Source organism: Anabrus simplex, chromosome 5 (assembly GCF_040414725.1).
Source record: "Anabrus simplex isolate iqAnaSimp1 chromosome 5, ASM4041472v1, whole genome shotgun sequence".
NCBI classification, from domain to species: Eukaryota; Metazoa; Arthropoda; class Insecta; order Orthoptera; family Tettigoniidae; genus Anabrus; species Anabrus simplex.
Window position 1 is genome coordinate 409,504,932 of NC_090269.1, and position 18,372 is coordinate 409,523,303.

General features: G+C 39.2%; 1 protein-coding gene across 2 annotated transcripts in view; it reads left to right on the plus strand.

Moving 5' to 3' along the window:
* Positions 1-4,879: 4,879 nt before the first annotated feature.
* The window catches only part of LOC136875019 (hemolymph lipopolysaccharide-binding protein-like), a 61,236-nt gene continuing 47,743 nt past the window's right edge, over positions 4,880-18,372 (plus strand). For both annotated transcript variants that reach the window (XM_067148737.2, XM_067148738.2), the window contains exons 1-2: positions 4,880-4,970; positions 6,389-6,574. In XM_067148737.2, coding sequence (XP_067004838.2) covers positions 6,413-6,574 — 162 coding nt within the window. In that variant the 5' untranslated portion in view covers positions 4,880-4,970; positions 6,389-6,412. The remainder of the gene's footprint in view (positions 4,971-6,388; positions 6,575-18,372) is intronic.

Below are 18,372 nucleotides of genomic sequence, written 5' to 3' on the forward strand. Positions count from 1 at the left end.
TCCCTCTTGCACTCCCTCCTTGGATGGAATATTCCATGGGTTCAGTGCTCACGCGTTCCCCCCTCGGATCCGCGCACGGCAAATACAGAACATATGTTTAATAAAATGTTGAATGCATGTGCCTGGTTCACTACTTCATGGCTCTGATATGGCACAATACGAAATTTTGAGGGTGCTGACAACTTCCTATAGTGTTATGCGTCGATTCTCTCTAATGATAACATCCATACGGTTAACATTTGCAATGGTACTGGATGTTGCGGCCCTGCCTTCGCAATGTTCGTCCATGAGATCCGTGCGGCCGGCGTCAAATAGCTTACATCACTTTACATTACCTGGGCGAGAAATTGCAAGCTCACCATATAAAGCAGTGATTTCACGACGAATATCCGTGCAATTGAGCAGTTTAGCCCATTGAAATCTGATCACTGCACACATCTCCAATTTGGAATGAACATCCAGTTGACGCGCTATTGAGCCTAGCCCGCTCTGCACATACAACACGACGGGATACCACACCAGTCTTCCTATGGGACGTATCAGCAGTTACTGTATCTTGTTCCGCATTGGTCTCGGTCACGGCACACAGCGTGCTCTGCCGGCGAGCCAGTGAGACTCACTCTTTAATTCGCCTTCGTATTTTCGGAGTTATTTCGAATTTGGTGAATAATATTGTTACGGAGTATCCCGTGGTAGTTAGAGGTGAAAGAAGGTGCGGGTGTGAACGGGTCTCAAGCTACGAAATTAGAGTTAATGTAAAATTTAACAAGGTTATATTTTCTTTATAAAATCAAAAAAAAAATAAATAACAAGCATGGCAGGTACAGAGTAGCAAGGCCACTATTCGAGAATGTACAATTACAGAGTTACCGGATGGGCTCCGAGAGCCAAACCCACAATACTTGAACAAGTAGCCCAATTTTACAATATACAGGAATCCAACAAAGGGGCAGAAGACCCCAATCATGCCCAGGAGCACTTGCTCCAAAATTACACAGTAAAGCCTGCTCGAGGCACACAGAAATCAAATTTCAAAAGAGCAATACGCTCTCAATGTTCTGGCCTATAAAAGACCACACCAAAATTGACTTTCAAGCTGTCCTCTAAGGACATAAACACAGGGGTAAGATACCCAACCTACTGAGGCCTATTAAATGAGAAAAGATTAATTACATGGCCTCTAAAATACCAATTTGAGAGGAGGCGAACTGCACTCCTAATGCATTTGTTTAAAAACCTAATTTGGCTCTAGGCCACTAATGCAAGGGCTAATCCCATACTACAGAGGTGACTTTAGAAAAGAACAATTTACATTACATTAAGGAAGAATCGGTTGTGAGAAATAAGTTCACCTCAATACAATATGAGTGGGAGCTCGAGAGGGTTAAGCACTCTCTATCCCAATATGTAGCTTAAAGGATAGAATAAATACAAGGTATCTTTACATTTTAGGGAAAGTTACATGGTGGAAACGCTTCGGACCCGCCCCGAGAGCTAAACTGCTGAGCTAGCAAGAAAAGAAATTATACGGCCATTACCTTATTGTTGAACTGCTGCCCGAAGAAAGAGGCGCTTCCCGCCCCCTGCTAAGTACTTTACACACTGAAAGATGGAACAGAAGTGGCCCAGAGACCCCAAAATCAGCAGTTTATATACTCTCGCGGAAAGTTCGAGGCGTTTCAGGGAATAAAACACCCGCCCACAATCACTTTATTGGCTAGGGTACAGCAACATATCCCCTTTGGAGAAGATACACCTGATTGGTTAGAAATTAATTTTAAAAATTCGGGATTGGCTAAATACAAAACAAGGGGAAAGAAAGGGGTATACAGCCAACTTAAACAATAACAGAAAGAAATTTAACAAGAAACAAACTTTTGAAATAAAAATTTCTCCAAAAAACAGTTCTTTCACTTCGCACTAGGGTGCACTATTGTTGATCTTCAGTAGTGTCCTCTAGAAGAGAAAGTTCACACTTCTTACAATAGGGAAACAAAAATGCGTCGAAAACGACCCAGTTCAGAAACTACAACATTTCCCAGTAGTGACATCTTCCGAGAAACTTGAAAATTAATACCGTAGATAAAGTTCAGACTTCCTCCAGCAGAGGAGTTTCAATTGGCGCAAATTTTAAATAAGCGGCGTGGAGGTGTACCGCCCGGTACAAATATATTAATCAGCAATACAGCATCTGCCTTGCTGTTTTCGGCTTTTAGTGCCCGGCGTATCCACGGACAGTTTCGTCTCGCCTGGTGTAGGCCAGTCTGTTTGATTCTAATAGGTGACCAGCGCGTCAGGGTGCGATGATGATGATGATGATGAGAGAGAGGAGGAGGAGGAGGAGGAGGAGGAGGATGTAGGCAGAGTGTGAAACACAGACCTGGCGCATAACCTAATTCTTCCTAATAAAATCTACGTTTCTGAGGAAGACTTAATATACTCACCCGGCTTTCGAATCATCTTCAACAGTGTCATATTCCCTCACTCCACTTGAATACTGTATTTCTGAGAGGTTTAGAACTGAATCCTGGCATAAGCGCGGAGTCTATTGACTAGAAATTCTGAGCAACCACCTCCCCTGCTCTGCCGGCCTACATTCTGATGGTGAAGTTTTCTCCCAGAAATGGGACTCTAACCGGCAATCCAGAGTGTCAAACCACGTGGACTTAACAGTTTACTGACCCAGCCACCAGCTGAAAGCCCCTCACATAAAATATAGTGAATAATGTGATGCGCATCTTTTATCACGTGTAGTTCTTTGATTCACGGATAACGATGCCATTTAAATTATGCCCTCCACTGCAGACTAATAAAAAAAAATATAGTCCAATGCACGCACCGAGTATCCCTTACCTTAAGTACCAAGTTTTCGGTGATATCAACACAAAAAAAACAGAAACTAACAGACAGAAAAATATTGAAATGATCTTAACCCTCTAAGCGCCAACGTTCTTTTGAAAGCACATTTGGTTTTAATCTGAAAAATGCCAACGTCCTTTCAAAAGGACGTTCAGTATTTATTTTTATTATTAAAAGTAACAGTCATTTCCTTTCAGAAATTCCCAATATAGTTAGTTAAAGACTTACTATTTTTGATATATACAGCCTCGTTTACTTTTTAAGGCCATTCTTTCAATGTATAAGTTCAGTCAGCAGGCATATTTATTGGCGCGCTTTACTTGGCGCATCTGTGCAACTTGTCCGCTCTGTGCCTAGTTGCTCTCGATCCTTTACTTATTCATTTATTGCTGTGAAAATGATTATATATCCATTGTGCTTGACAAAACATAAGTGCGTTTTGAAAGGTCTTGGAAAATACACTTGCACTGAATTTTATTATTATTATTATTATTATTATTATTATTATTATTATTATTATTATTATTATTATTATTATGTACCGTATTTAGTAAGTATTAATATATAAACAAAACGAGTGTATTTAGACTTGTATTTTTGGCTCATTTGGATATATAAATTAATTATTTTTACTACAGATTTATTTTAGGCACAAAATGAATGAAATTTTAAATATAGCTTCATAAAGGTTGTACTATTCAATAAATATGTTCTCGATGTACACAAAAAATTTTTATACCCAAATTTTATTGCTAAACTTTAGTTTCGTTTTTTTTTTTTTTTTAATTCAACATTTTTGGGTTTTGGCTGCCAAATGTTTACTAATGGTCATAAATTAACTGAGTAAGTCTTTATTCATATAGGCAATCATATTAGTAAAAAGATAACGAAAGTTTCAAGTTTCTACCTACAATACCAGATGAACTGTGAGTGATGAAACTAAAGCTTGCAAAAAACGGAAACTGACCTTGGCGCTCAGCGGTAGGAAAACCGTAATAGAACGCGGCGCTCAAAATGTTAATATCGATTTTGTTTTTCGAAAGTGAATTAATTGTGAGAAAAAATTTGAAACGTATACAAAAAAGTATACTTTTATTTACATAGCCATGAACCTATGATGTCCTGTGTTTGTACTGTCGACATAGAGGACTGTGTATTTAAAGCTGGCTATTAGAAAACAATTCTGTTACATTCGATATTTTAAGCTTCACAAAATTAATATAGCCGTATAAATATATTCAGATACCTAAATGTATGCACTTCTGAATTTATTGCTCATCTCCAGTCCATGTTTCCTCAACAACGAAGTATTTATTTATTGTACCTAAGGGTTTGACGTACCATGATGTACTGATTTCTGGACTTATGATCATCAGAACTTACGGGAATTGGTTCATCTTGGAGCATAATGACATAAGGACATCAAAGGAAAGCACGAGGAGCGACTTAATAATGAGTCACCGGATAACAGAACAATGTTAGTCGTAGTAGACAAGTTAAGTGGTAGTGGATCAGTCCTTTGGCAAAGAATGGCGGCAACAGGATGCCCAAGAATCGTCACCACAAATGGACTTCGCTAACATATGTTAGAGCCCCTTACCGCTGGGGAGCCACTTACCATTGTACACCGACCCTTTCCAGGTCACATAATTTCCCGCGGAACTGCACTTCCATATCCGTCAGACCTCCCCGGATATCGCTACCCCACATAGCTACCATACATATGGGGCACTACAGAAGTACGTGAGAAGGTCACGTCACTTTTGAAACCTTACAGCAATTTTTATTCATAAATTTGTTCAATAATCTTCAGAAATATTATGAACAATGTGCGGCCCGAGATGGTACTAAAGCAGTTTAATAAGGTATCATAGTCGTCTGTTAAGCTACATACCGTAACTACGTAATTCTGTCTCAACTGTCAACACATTTGACCTTTTGACCGCCTTCGATAAGCTTAAACATAGAGAGTTGCAAGCCACTGAGAGCTGCTTCACTGATTCCCCGATCATAGTGACTCCTTATTTATGCTAGAAAATTACAACACGATGATACTAGTCCACGAGTTCCCAAGTATTCATCAGTGTTAGGAACTGTACGTTCAAATACAGGTATGGATAATTTATAATTTGTAATAATAATAATCATAATAATAAGAAGAATAAGAAGAAGAAGAATAAAATAATTTACTCCAAAATTCATTGGCCAGGCTTGTTAACGCGCTACGGCAGTTGAGCAGAGTTCTGAATTCGGGAGGCGAGAGTGTTCGAACTCCAACGTCGGGTCTCCTGCGGATTTTTCCGTGGTTTCCCCAATTCACTTCCATACAAATGGCGCGAGAGTTTCTATTCATAGTCCACAGCAATGCTTCGCGTGGACATGGGCTAATAATGAAAAGTATAAATTCATGAACATTCTATTGCGGTCGGTATGGAAAAACTGTATAAGACATAAATATTTGTAAATTTTATTCCCTATAACTTTTTTGACGTCGTTTTTCAAAAAAACAATAATAATGCACGTGCATAAAATTATTAAATTTTTTTACAATTGTGTGTGTTTTAAGTTGCACTGACACAGGTCATAAAAGATCAAGGAGTGAGAAGGAATCTACTTGACCTTCGCGCAGGTACGGCCAAGCATTTGAAACTCACGCATGAGTAGTTTCTTCATCCAGTCTTCCGTAGACTTTCGAGAAATAGAAGTATAAAATTCTACCTTTCCAATATCTTTAATTCTTCAATGCATTATGAGGTCGAAGACATTTCTCTGCCGCACTTCTAACTGCCTGTTCCTGAACAATAGCGTTATCTCTACTGTTCGGCTGTTCTTCATTACTTTCGCAATACAAGTTCATAATACATTCATCAGTATCTGTAAATGTTCTTTCCCGGTGGATATGGTGTAATTTCGAAGAAATGTTCACTAAAATGTACCATTTAATTATGTTCGTTCTTAAACAAAAACACATTTACTCTAGTGATACAGTAACATTGTGGTCTGCGTTGTAATTGAGTTGAGATTTCGACTTCACTAACAATTGTTTATTTTATGTGACTGTACAGCTCACACTAGATCAATTTGTGTTTTGGGAATAGCAAGAATCAATGCCCATGCAGGCTGTGCAGCTCGCGTCTGAATATTGTCATTTGTCCGTCAGAAATGTAGAAAACCATTCATGGGACAGATCAGCATTTAGAGTGGATTCAGCATCTATGTGCCCCCTTTAACTTTAGTTTTGTTCATGTTCTGTTGGGCATAGAAAACAATATTTGCAATTTAATTCTTTATAAAAAGTATTAGTGAGAAGGTGACCAAATGTAAGACACAGCAAACAAAATCAAATAGAATTAACCATCTACAGAAACTTAGTGTAATTAAAATAAACTGATATACTGGACGTTCCTGTAATATACATTCATTCTTTTTAAGGAATTAAGATGCTCTTGAACTTTGGTACTAATATTACTATAACAATTGTTGGTGAATATAATTAATAATTAAATTTGTTCTATTTTCTGTTAATCAGGCGTAAGGCAACATTCAAGAAGACATGAACAGCATGATCACCATTCCCAACTTCATTCTTCTACTGCTGCCAGCGTGCCTGGTGCATACAGCCGAATCTGAAACATTCTGCTCAGCGATGAATGGCGAGTCCCTCCGTTACACGGTACGCAGCCGAAAGAATGAGACGAGTCACCGCATTGTGTCGGTAAGCAACAATCATCACCTGACATATGTAGCAAAGTGGTCGATCGGTACGCATTATAAACTGCAAAATCTATATGAATATATCCACTTGAAACTAGAATGCATGTACTAAAAATATCTAAAGATGCGCTGTTAATAATGACAAAAGGAAACTAGTAAATATTTATATAATCTTTTTTTTACAACTTGCCCTACATGGCACCGACACACATAGGTCTTATGCCGACGATAGGACAGGAAGGGGCTGGGAGTGGGAAGAAAGCGGCCGTGGCCTTAATTAAGGTACAGCCCCAGCATTTTCCCGGTGTGAAAATGGGAAACCAGGGAAAACCATCTTCAGGGCTGCCAACAGTGGGATTCGAACCCACTATCTCCCGAATACCTTTATATAATCTAACGTGTTGTCTATTCATACTTAAGTATGGTCTAATACTACACATTCTCAATGAAATTGAATTCTTCTGTTGTATATGACAACATTGTTTCATAAATTAATACATTTCAGGTCGAGTTGTAATGAACTAAATTCAATCTTCCTGCCTGTGTTTGCATCTTCTAATTTCTCAGTCAAAAATTCATAAAACAATCCCAGGACAGATCAGCTTCTAGATTGGATTCAGCATCCATGTGCTTCCTTTATCTTTAGATATTTTTAATGTTCTGCCTACACTGAAAAAAATTTACACTTAAAAATGTATTATAAAAATATATGACACAGGCAACGAGCTTTCTCTGTTGTTCTCAATACTGTTTTTAGATTACCAGAAGCTCCCCTATACTTAACAGGATGTTACCGAAGACAATTCAAAAACTAAAATTGAAGTCTGATAAACTGATATTTTCTCACCCTCGTATTACACAATATCACAGACATAACGGAGAAATGTTTAGACGAAAATTTCTAGCTTGTACGAACTTAACATTGTCTTCTACCATTCCCACATCACATAGCGATATTTTAATGTACGCTACGTGGCTCTTGTGACTAACAGTAAATTACAATATGTGTTCCAAACGTGTGCTATTACACATTGTTCATAGCGTTTCCGAAGGTTATTGAGGATATTAATGAACTAACGTTGTTGTAAGTTCACAAGAAATGACGCTTTCTTCTCGTGAAATTCGGGAATGTTCGTAGTTTCACCTGTCTTGAAAACTGATTCCTTCCGCATGCTCCGTATGTAGGTATCCTGAACCGTCGGGTCCGGTGAGCAGGTGAGCAGGTCAACAGCTGCAAAACCTGCGCGCTATCGCACATGAATGGTCGCCTCAGTGCCACGCCTTGTGTTGAAATCAGTATAGCGGCTGGAGACACCTACAGATATAAACTCTGACTTATAAGGCTAGAAAGTTTCGTAACATCTGTCATTTATTTATTACTGAGGAATAACCGATGATACAAAAGTATCCCTGGAGATTTATTCAATCCCTTCAATGTACTGCACAATGAAAATGACAAATGTACCCCTGTACGTCTTGATGCCTTTCGAATCTTGATAAGAATATCTATAACTCGAAAAGATAACGGATTACTGTACTTGCAACACTTTGTTTTCAGAAGTTACTGCGCTATTCATTCGTCCGTTCAGTGCCTTATTCTTTTACATCTTACAAGGGAACTATCGTTAATTGCATATCGATACCGACATTTAAATTTGGAAGAGAAGATGACGGAACCGTAAAAAGCGAAGCACAAAAAGCAAGCTGCTATTTCGAGGCGTAAGGTCGTGAAATCGGCAGGGAAATATCTTAGAGGATTGCATGTGGTAGCATATAGCTGGACTGGGTTAGCTCTGGTGACCAGCTGAAGCGAGAGCGTTACCTTGAGCTTTCTGTGCCAGGCAGTTAACACAAGTTCTTTGAGAGGGAGCAGTCATGAATCCGGCTAATGTTCTAGAGTACAGTACCGGTCAAAAGTTTAGGACCACATTAAAAAATCATTAACTTCCATCTACAACCTAAAATTTTGCTACTAGACCTCTGTATTTTTTTCCTGAGCTCTCGCATCTAATATGATATACGTCGCCTGATTTCAGTGATTTACGCCAAGTAGTGTATAAGTTATGCATTTTTAACTGTTGGAAGGTCACGTCAGAAAGTCAACATTTTCGGAAATATTATGTACTATGTACTCTAATCGGCTTCAAGTATCACCAAAATGATTCTTTTATAGACTTAGCAATAGTCGGGGGTCATTTTGGTATAAATAGAAAAATTCCGAAAAAATGCGGCACCGACTTTTGTGCGGTTTTTTTTTTGTTTCAAATCAACTCTAAAATGGTCAATTTTTCCTTGTGATTGCCATAGGTCTCGGTGTGAGTTATCGTCATCAGAGATGTGTTCTTGGTTGCCATCCACAAAGTGCAAATGGAACTATCAGGGAAGAGAAGTTTCATGCCGATAGCTCGTCCTGAGACCTTGGGCTATACATGGCAAGGGTAAAGAAAAATCAACCATTCTGGCGCTGGTTAAAAAAAATAAAACCGCAAAAAAAGGTGCCGCATATTTTCGGAAGTTTTATATTTATACTAAAATGGCCCCCACCTATCTCTAAGTCTACAAAAAAATCTTGGCGGTGATACTTGCAACCAATTAGAGTGTACAGTACATTATATAACGAAAATTTTTGATCTTTTGTTGTGACCGTCCAAGAGTTAAAAATTCATAACTTCCACATTATTTCGACTCACTCAATGAAATCAGGCGACATATATCCTATTACATGCGAGGGCTCAGAAAGAAAATTACAGAGATCTCGTGGCACAATTTTAGGTTCTAGATGACATGTCGTGATTTCTTTATGTGGTCCTAAACTTCTGACCGGTACTGTATGTATTACGTTATTTTGTGGAAAAGATTTATCCCCTTCCGTGAAATAACTTTGGAAGAAAACGAAATGTATCTAATTGAAAAATATCCCATGGGTACCAGCATTGTCTCGGTCTCGTGTCTGGATATAAATAATTATATTGAAAGGGGCGGTTGAAGCAGCGACACCACATCAGCATTATCTGAAACAGAAGGTAGCACACCATTGCCAGGTACAAGAGGTGTTACGGATCCGAGTGCGAGCGAGCCCCGAGTCGGATTCCCGTCAGTCCAGTGAAGAGACACCGCAGTCAACTACCAAATCTACCGGTTCAAGCTATCTATTCAGTCCACAGCTTGCTTACAAGAGGGAAGCTGTAAAGTTATTTTTAAGTAAGGTGTTAGAAGCGGCTTTCATTAACCACTGTTCGTAGAATTTTCCCTAAGGTGACGTCACTACGAAACTGTGCACGTGTTAGAATCTATGTCAGTAAGTCCGGTACAACACGGAGAATTGATGTATAAAAATATATTTTCTCCACTTGCGGAAGAAAGACGATTGAAGCGGAATGTTTGCGATGGACTTGTGTGCCATGGAACGTTCAAGAGAGATTTCAATGGGATAAACTAATTTCAGCGCATCTACTGATTGCCTGAGTCGCTTGAAGAAAAAGTAATGAATAGAAAGTAGAAAAATCACGTCATTTATATCCTATGCGTATCTCCAAGAAGAGGAGGAATAAGATAAATTCGCAAAGAAATTTGTGTGAGCATCTACAGAGCGACATTTACACTACACCACTTTTTCAGTATACAATGCAAATCAGATGGGTTTCGTGCGCGAAATTAAAGCGGAAAGGACTCTATCGTTTGTTAATGAGAAATATACATAAGGAGTTGCTCAATCAGATAGAGCACTAACACATTCGTATACAGCTATGCCTACAATTAGTATGGCCTGTCGTCTTTTTCCGGATATTATTCATTGCTCTACAGGAGACAACTGGCACTTTCGGTCCGAGAGTTTCAGAAGAAGAAATATTTCATGCCAAAAATATAATTAGAACGGCCACAAAATCCGGGAGAATGGGGAAAAGTGAATTAAATATTGCTTTCCCATTCACTGAAGACGAATGTTTGTTACCGTTATATTCCTAGACTATTTATGGTGATAAAACCTATCTTGGAGGTATTCTTTCAGGAGTCAGTATAGAAATTCTACACAGTCCTCCCGGCACCACAGGGAAAATACAGTCGTTGGATAAGTTTCCTTCCGGCAACGAACTTGTATCGCCGTTTAACGTTATGCCGACTTATGAAGACTTTCAGTTTGATGTTTATAGGACAAAAAGCATATTGCAAATGCAATCCTTCATTCAGTTTCAGTTTTCTTCCCCACGGTTCAAAGGCATGATTAAATATTCGTGGTTCGCAGCCAATTACACAACGGAGAGACCTCCCGAGTTTAAAGTGCCTGTGAAATATTACCTTCAAACAATTAGGGAAATGTGTGAAGAATAATGCTTGCGTTATTATCAAACGATTAACGTCCTTGATTTAGATTTCACATTCCTTCCTTAAAAATAATATGATATTTGCGTGCGGTAGGCTGCCAGTTTGTTCTTTATATCCTTCACTCACTCCAGCACAACTCCATTCCGCTAAGCACCGCAGCAGCCAGAAGATGCAAGGGTTGTCCTGTTGCTGCTTTGTGAACGGAATTTTTATTTGATTTCCACACCTTCCACTTTGAAATGGCAGACAAATTTTTGTAATTCGCTATGTTATGGTCTCCTCATCCTCTGTTCAAAATAGCATTGACCTTTTCGTTATGAAGGGATCGATAGTTTCCTTGAACGTACCGTTAAAACCTGACATGGTTATTCTTTAACAACAAAAGGAGTAGCCTAAGGTGCAAGTCAATTATACCATTGAATAGCTGGAGAAATTTGTGCTGAACACTTCTTGACCGCTGAGAAAAACGTGATCCCATTATTTAACGGAGAAGGGTCATTCCCATTGTCGTAATTGAAATAGACAGTTTTCAGTTGATTATATATATAGACTTATTGAGAAAAAGAATGTTAAACTGTTCTATAATTGGGCAGTGAAGTGTATAATACTGATGTTGCTAGCCTAAACAAACTAAAATATTACCTTACAGTCTGCAGAATATCAGTGATTTCAAGAAATCATTTGGAGGGCATTGCGCGTCAACTACTAAATTTATCCGAACCTCTCAACGCACGAATATATTTGTCAATGAAATTTATTTCCATTAAATTATGCGAGAGTTTACAACGTTTGAATCTATGATATAACTTCCATGCAGGTTGATAACTAGGTGATCCTCCAGACAGGAGGAGATATTATTCTGTGAAAAGATATTTAATCAAGTGGATGACTGACAAATTGATCCTAAAGTCATTTGAATGTTTAACATTAATATCTACGAACAAATGATTCACAAGCGTCTCATAAATAGATCTATTCCGTGAAGAAACCCTCTATGGTTATATTATAAGTATGTGTGGAAAATTGCAAGTTCATCTCATTCCTCACCTTATAATTCATTGTGAGAGGTATAAGCAACCAGCAGTAACAAGTTCTAGGTTTCCCTCCGTCATCTTTAAAAGCGGCTGGAATTGATAAGATTTCTTGGGGATATACTACAGATAATGGGTTGGGATATAGTACCATATCAGAAGTACTAATTTGATTATTGTTTGGTTGGAGGAGCTATACCTAATGAATGGAGGGTTATAGTAGCCCCTGTGTAAAAATAAAAGGGTGATAGACGTAAAGCTGAAAATTACAGGCCAGTAAGTTTGACGTGCATTGTATGCAAGCTTTGGGAAGGCATTATTTCTGATTATATTAGACATATATGAAAAATTAATAACTGGTTCGAAAGAACGCAGTTCGGTTTTAGGAAAGGTTATTCTACTGAAGCTCATCTCGTAGGATTTCAACAAGATATAGCAGATATAGACTGTATCGTGATTGACCTGTCTAAAGCATTTGATAGGGTGGATCATGGGAGAATACTGGCAAAAATGAGTGCAATTGGACTAGACAAAAGAGTGACTGAATGGGTTGCTATATTTCTAGAAAATAGATCTCAGAGGATCAGAGTAGGTGAAGCTTTACCTGACCCTGTAAAAATTAAGAGGGGAATTCCACAGGGCAGTATTGTTTGGCCTTTGTGTTTTCTTATATATATAAATTATATGAGTAAAGAAGTGAAATATTTCTGCAGATGATGTTATTCTGTATAGAGTAATAAATAAGTTACAAGACTGTGAGCAACTGCAAAATGGCCTCGATAATGTTGTAAGATGGACAGCAGGCAATGGCGCGATGATAAACGGGGTTAAAAGTCAGGATGTGAGTTTTACAAATAGGAAAAGTCCTCTCAGTTTTAATTACTGCGTTGATGGGGTGAAAGTTCCTATTGGGGATCATTGTAAGTTCTTAGGTGTTAATATAAGGAAAGATCTTCATTGGGGTAATCACATAAATGGGATTGTAAATAAAGGGTACAGATCTCTGCACATGGTTATGAGGGTGTTTAGGGGTTGTAGTAAGGATGTAAAGGAGGGGGCATATAAGTGTCTGGTAAGACCCCAACTAGAGTATGGTTCCAGTGTATGGGACCCTCACCAGGATTACCTGATTCATGAACCAGAAAAATCCAAAGAAAAGCAGCTCGATTTGTTCTGGGTGATTTCCGACGAAAGAGTAGCGTTACAAGAATTTTGCAAAGTTTTGGCTGGGAAGACTTGGGAGAACGAAGACGAGCTGCTCGACTAAGTGGTATGTTCCGAGCTGTCAGCGGAGAGATGGCGAGGAATGACATTAATAGACAATCAATTTTCAGTGGCGTCTTTTAAAGTACGAAAGATCACAATATGAAGAAAAGTTGGAATTCAAGAGGAAAAATTGTGGCAAATATTAATTTATAGAAAGGGGCGTTAGAGATTGGAGTAACTTACCAAGGGAGTTCTTCAATAAATTTCCAATTTCTATGAAATCATTTAAAAAAAGGCTAGGAAAAGAACAGGTAGGTAATGTGACGGTTCACAACGTCACCTATGGTATGTCATGATAACCAGGAGATGAAATATGCCGTTTTCCGCGTCATTCTACGATAAAAACTGCCCAAGTTAGAATTTTTCTGCCCGCTCCAGGACTCGATTTGCAATATCCAGAGTCGCGCGACCCAGCTCTAGTTGCTGGTAATTAGCAGCAAGGCGGTGCAAGAGCGCTTGTACTCGAAGTTTTCTCACTCCCACCGCGAGCGAGATGAAACGATACGCGTTATCACGTGACAAAGAATCTAGGTCACTAGCTGAGCCCAGATAGTACATCCAACGTGAAAACTAACATTATACCCTGTTTTCCTCGCTTATTCACCACTGCCAACTTAACGCATTCAACTGTTTTATTTCTGTTAATTTTTATAAATCGCAAAATACCCAATGGATAATTAAGCGCAAACATTCATTTGAATCAGGGAATTTTACGCATAATTATGAGACCGAGAAGTGCTCTACTTAACTGACAGAGCGGTAACTACGCTGTAAACAAGGGCGCGTCTTAATGACTAACAGATGTTGGACCCTAACCGTGAGAGCGAACACAAGGAATCCCCTGTGCTCGTCATCATTCACCGCCAGAGACTAAAGGACGCTTTTAAGATTGCTTCAGAACCTACGAAGTTATTTTAATAACAGTCACTCAGTGGAGATGGGAATACAGGAGCTACATTTCGATACCCTGTTCGTCACTGTACGTTGCGTATTAACGGACCAACGTGTGAGAAACTATTGCATTTTTTCCCCACCCTCAGCATTCGGGTCTCTAGCGTAGCGCGCCTATATATTCAAGAGCTGAGAAGGAGACACTACCCAGTGCATTTGCAGTGTAGCGCCAGTACGGTAGTATTTCGTCGTGGTTTGTGTGTGAGTCGTTAGTGGAGAAATAATCTTGTAATTTGAGCAGTGTAATGCAGTGATTCATTAAAGTCTGTGAGTATGTGGAAATAATCACCCTCTGAGTGAGATGTTATCGTGTACAGTGTGCCGCAAATTAATAAATAGGAACGGTACGAAACCGTAATAACCGATGTCCGTGTGTAGAAAAGAGGTCGTACATCGAGCCTCCTATGTGTCTAAGTTAATACGGCTCAGTTAACATATATAGGGACGTACTTAGCAAAGTGGGGGGAGCGAACGTGCTTGATATCAATATGAATTACCAAGAAAGTCAGTGAACAGCCCAGTGTAGACCTAATTGAGGACAGCGCCACGTTAAAGTAATCCGTAGTACAGTTGAGAGCTCGACTCACGGCTAAGTGCATTAGAACAGGCCTGAACTAGTATCATGAATACGAGAATGCTAATACATTAGTGGCCTAACCACTGTCGTTTCTAGGGAAACTAGTGAAATTTCTGGGCCTATAATCACTGCCTACAAGAAGAATAGATAAATGAGAAGGGACTAATGTCGGGCTTCTGGGACATTACCGACATTGGGTTGGAATGCTCGTGCTATTGAGCAAATCCAACCATATGTCCAAATTGTGGTGTGTAATAAACTAACGCATTCACTTGAGATAATTTCCCCTCATTTACATGTCTACGAGAACGCCGGAGTGAACGCCGACGTCCAGCTGAATGCCAGACTTTTGCCTGTGTATCGGAGTGAATGCGTCATCTAGCTGTTTGCCGGAATTTCGCCTGGTAGCCGAGAACTTCTGGAACGTCGCTGTCATGTGTATGACCTGCCAGGAAGTCATCATGGGTCTTCACATCGCCGATGACGTGATGCAAGCAGTCTAAGTCCATGGAGTGCCCTCCTGTAAAGCTGTGAACGTGGTATCCAGAAGGCTGAGTACATTTCCAAGTATTAATATCTTTGAAGGTCGGGTCCCATTGTAAATATGTAGATTTTTCACTTAGATATAACGTAGACTGCAAGCACGCCATTTCAGAGGGATAATAATTATAATTTCATTTTTATTTGGGTCTTTTATAGAATACTTTCTTCATGGTTTGGGAACGACCATATTTTACTTCCATTTTTTTTTACAAGGGTTTGATAATGCATGACATAAATTTAAGGACCTCAGATTAATTAAGTGTGAAGTACTATCAAGTAAAAGGGCTTAAATATTCTACGTAAACGACTCCAGTTATCATCTTTCTACAGCCAATAGGAGTCCTCAAAGATATCTCAGTAACTGATTTTTTTCTGTACTTCACAAGCTCTTAGGAAATCCTCCTTACTAGAAATTAAAACTGCTGGAACAACGAATGGAGCATGAGATTGGGGTATATATCTCGACCTATTAATTAGTTCGCGAATGCGCAAGTTAATTTGGACCCTGGTGGCAGGAGATCATCATTAAATTTGCATCGTGGCCAATGTACCGAGAGGAAATGAAATGGCTGAACAGGCTGTAGCCACAATATATAGTGTGAAATGGAAATGTGAAGTTCCCTTGGAATCTGTCATTAAGACACGCGAGGCGCATATCGCGATGTGAATATGTTGATTACGGCCGGATATAGGGCCGAGATTTGTGTGATGCCCTGGTGGCCAGTATTGAAAGAAGTGAATAGATTATTTGCCGTGAAGCCATTGCCCGAGAAGGCTTAGTGGACCGCTCTTTGGAAGTGTGTCACGGGCAGCTCACAGCTGGAGTTTTACGAGCCCCTTTAAACGGGGGAGTGAAGGCGTTTTCTTCAGTGAAATAGAACAGATACAAGTGGCGAGTTTCTTTCCTTTTCGGCACAGAGATTACGCGTGTTAATTTAAATAGAGCCAACGTCGCAGAGATTCCAGATGAGCATTAAAGGAAGGATCCCTCCAATTTCTTTCCTTAATTACTTATAGCGTACAGGGAATTCCAGATTAGATATACCCCGTCTCAGAAGATCTTGAGTTCGTTCCAGGAGACAGTGAAAGTTTATGTTCACTGTTACCAACAGCGGGTGGCTTGTACCATCTGGGACTCATTGTGTGTATGTGAAATGTATATATTCTTGTCCATTTGTTGCAGGTAGTGCTATAATACTTTGTTTATGATGTCTGGTATTGAAGTCGCTAAATGCTTGTCCATAGGTAACATCGTTGTGTAAATAATGTCCTGATATATGTGTTGATAAAAATCCTAATGAAATGAGCGTGTTTATCATACTGCATATTTGGCAACGTTTAACTTAAGGTAGTGTTGTAACGCGACTTTCAAAGGATTGGGAGTGTAAATTGCCTATTTCAGTTCATACGATACTAGCAAACTTATATCATAATTTGATGCAAGTTGAATATATTAATTTTCGACAAACAAACAGAATTACAGCTGGGTATGCCTATGTTGAATAGATTTGTGTGTAAAGTGATTAGTGTAATTGTAAAGTGAAATAATTAGAGAGAAAACGCCTCTCTAAATCTGAGATAGTGTAAATAACCCAAGAGGGAACGCCTTCTTAAGTTTGAATATTTAAACGTATAATGAAGTGTAGAAAAAGACTACCGAACATTTAAACGTCAAGATCACCCAAGTTACTGTATGTAAGGTGTTTGTATGGCATACCCATGTAAATAATGTGTTTCACTTGTATAAGTAAAAATTTGTTATACAAGATATTGTCTCTCTTCTCATTAGTAATGAAATGGTATTCCTCCCATAATTAACTTTTCCCCCTACTATAGAGACTATTACTAAAGGACTTACCGCCCCAGCGGACAGTCCACAGACCCGAAAATGCGATACCGACTCAGCTAGCGAACTATTCTAGTAGGGGAGGGTGAGGCTTCGACAAACCGGGCAGAGTTCGAAGCTCACCGATGGTGCTCCATTCTAACGTCATATTTATGAACAATGGTAACTGGTTCATGTACTGATGCCTTGGAAAAGTTACATATTTGGCGTCCCGTAACGTGTGGCCTTATTGTTGTTTGGGGCGAGCTACATATTGTTCTTGCGACGCATAATTTAGCGTCCCGTTGTTGGGGCAAGTTTGTAGATCCCTACGGCACCATAAATATTGATATAGCCAATATTATGGCACAAGTTCGAATACCACTACTATAAAAGGAGTACCTAAGGTAGTAGGATTATCAAATTGATTCGGTTAGAACTGAACGAATGGAAATACCAAATTTTACCCGTATATTAAATTTGCTAGGAGAGAGGAATACAAAATAGAATCAGAGCGTGTGAACGTGATATTTAATATGGATAATCTGTCGGATGGAGTGCGTAAGCCGCTACCATAGACAGTTACGTCACGCGCAATGATATTTGAATGAGTGACGGGAATAAATTAAATCTAACGGATGTAGGGAGAAGAATGAAGAGATCGTGTACCAGGTTAAGTGGAAATATACACGATGGTCACTCAGAAGTATGGCGGACCTGGAAAAAGTTATGGAGTTGTGACCTTCAGGGGAGCAATAAAATGACCTTCCCATTGTTGAGGATAAAATGACTGGACTGAGTTCTTCAAATTCTTCTGGTCACAGGTTCATGCCGAAGGCGATGCGTTTGTAGCAGGCCTTGGTAGTTTAGGGGATTCATCCAATGTAAACAGAGTAGATATCGCCGACAAGAGTGGAAGCCTCATCATTCTTAAATTTTTTCTCAAAATGAACAGTGCAATGTTGTCAGTTCGAGACGTGGAATTGTCTGCTAAAGCATCTTCCAAATCTCGAGGCTGGAAACATCCAATGTTTATTAAGTGCATCACAATTCTGGCACACGTAAAGTACCGAGCCCATTTAGGTCGCGGATTTGGGTAATATTTATTTTAATAAAGGGCTACATAAATTTAATTATTAAAAAATATATGTCGGGATAATGCTTATGAATTACGTAAGAAAATACTAGGGAAACACAAGTAATTATTAGGAGGTGTGACGCAGCTGTTTTGAAGCTAATTTCGGCGTAATACGACTTGGTCATTTTCAAAAATTGCACACCTT